Source organism: Primulina huaijiensis, unplaced genomic scaffold (assembly GCF_012295235.1).
Source record: "Primulina huaijiensis isolate GDHJ02 unplaced genomic scaffold, ASM1229523v2 scaffold205471, whole genome shotgun sequence".
NCBI lineage: Eukaryota > Viridiplantae > Streptophyta > Magnoliopsida > Lamiales > Gesneriaceae > Primulina > Primulina huaijiensis.
The window spans coordinates 1-1262 of record NW_027354079.1 but is presented as its reverse complement, the minus strand read 5'-3'; the positions used below and the strand labels follow the sequence as shown (position 1 = coordinate 1262).

Genomic DNA, 1262 nt, shown 5'->3' with positions numbered 1-1262 from the left:
ATCATAGCACTTGTAACAATATACTTTTCCTACAACCTTAACAACGAATGAGTGGTGAGGAGGGTAGTAAGGGATAGGCGGAGGTGGAGATTTATAGTAATATGGAGTAGGGGCCGACTTCACTGCTGGTGGTGGTGGTGAAACATAGTGATATGGAGGTGGAGGTGACTTTAAGGGTGGTGGTGGTGAAGTATAATAGTATGGTGGCGGAGGAGATTTGTAGTAGTATGGTGGTGGCGGCGATGGTGATGGAGGTGGTGGTGATTTGTAATAGTATGGTGGAGGTGGTGATGGCGAGGGTGGTGGTGGAGACTTGTATACATAGGGTGGTGGTGGAGAAGGTGATGGAGGTGGAGGAGACTTGTAATGATATGATGGATGTGGTGATTGCGAGGGTGGAGGTGGTGATTTATACTCGTAATGTGGTGGTGGAGAAGGTGAAGGAGGTGGTGGTGATTTGTACTCATAGGGTGGAGGGGGAGACGACGATGGTGGTGGTGGAGACTTGTAAACATAAGGGGGTGGTGGTGGTGATTTGTACTCGTATGGTGGTGGTGGAGATGGTGAGGGCGGTGGAGGAGACTTGTACAAGTAAGGTGGAGGAGGAGATGGCGAGGGTGGTGGTGGTGATTTGTACTCATAAGTTGGAGGTGGAGACGGTGACGGTGGTGGGGGAGATTTGTATACATAATGCGGTTGGGGAGAGGGTGAGGGCGGTGGAGGAGACTTGTACACATAAGGCGGTGGAGGTGACGGTGAGGGAGGTGGTGGAGATTTATACACATAAGGTGGTGGTGGAGAAGGGGATGGAGGCGGCGGCGACTTGTACTCGTAAGGTGGGGGAGGAGATGAATAAGAATAAGGGTCTGCTGATACAATGTTAGAAGTAGCCAATATAACCAAAGCTACCATGAGCTCCGGCAAGAACCGTCCCTTGACGGCGGGCCAGCGGCCACGAATAGTCATTCTTTCACCGGAAAATGCCACCAAGGCCACTCAATTTTCGTTAGAAAAATCCTCTCAACACAATTATCACGTACTATCGTAGTAATAATTGCAGTTGGGAGGAGATGAACGAAGTTGGTTCTATGGCCAGGTATATATATATATATATATATATAGGAGATCAATGGACACATCAATTAAAGAATTTGTTGGGTCACCTCGAAACAGCTGTAATAATCACTTTTTTAAAGCCCATAAACGAACCACTTCGAGGTTTCGTTTTATTGATTAACAAGCTAATGGGTCACTTGCTACCG

At 47.9% G+C, this 1262-nt stretch overlaps 1 protein-coding gene across 1 annotated transcript; it reads right to left on the bottom strand.

Moving 5' to 3' along the window:
- Positions 1-3: 3 nt before the first annotated feature.
- On the bottom strand, positions 4-1150 carry LOC140966353 (uncharacterized; the record flags this gene model as incomplete). Its single annotated transcript, XM_073426662.1, has 1 exon — positions 4-1150. A coding segment is annotated over exon 1 (963 nt), but the record flags the coding sequence as incomplete, so codon positions are not given.
- Between the last annotated feature and the right edge of the window lie 112 nt (positions 1151-1262).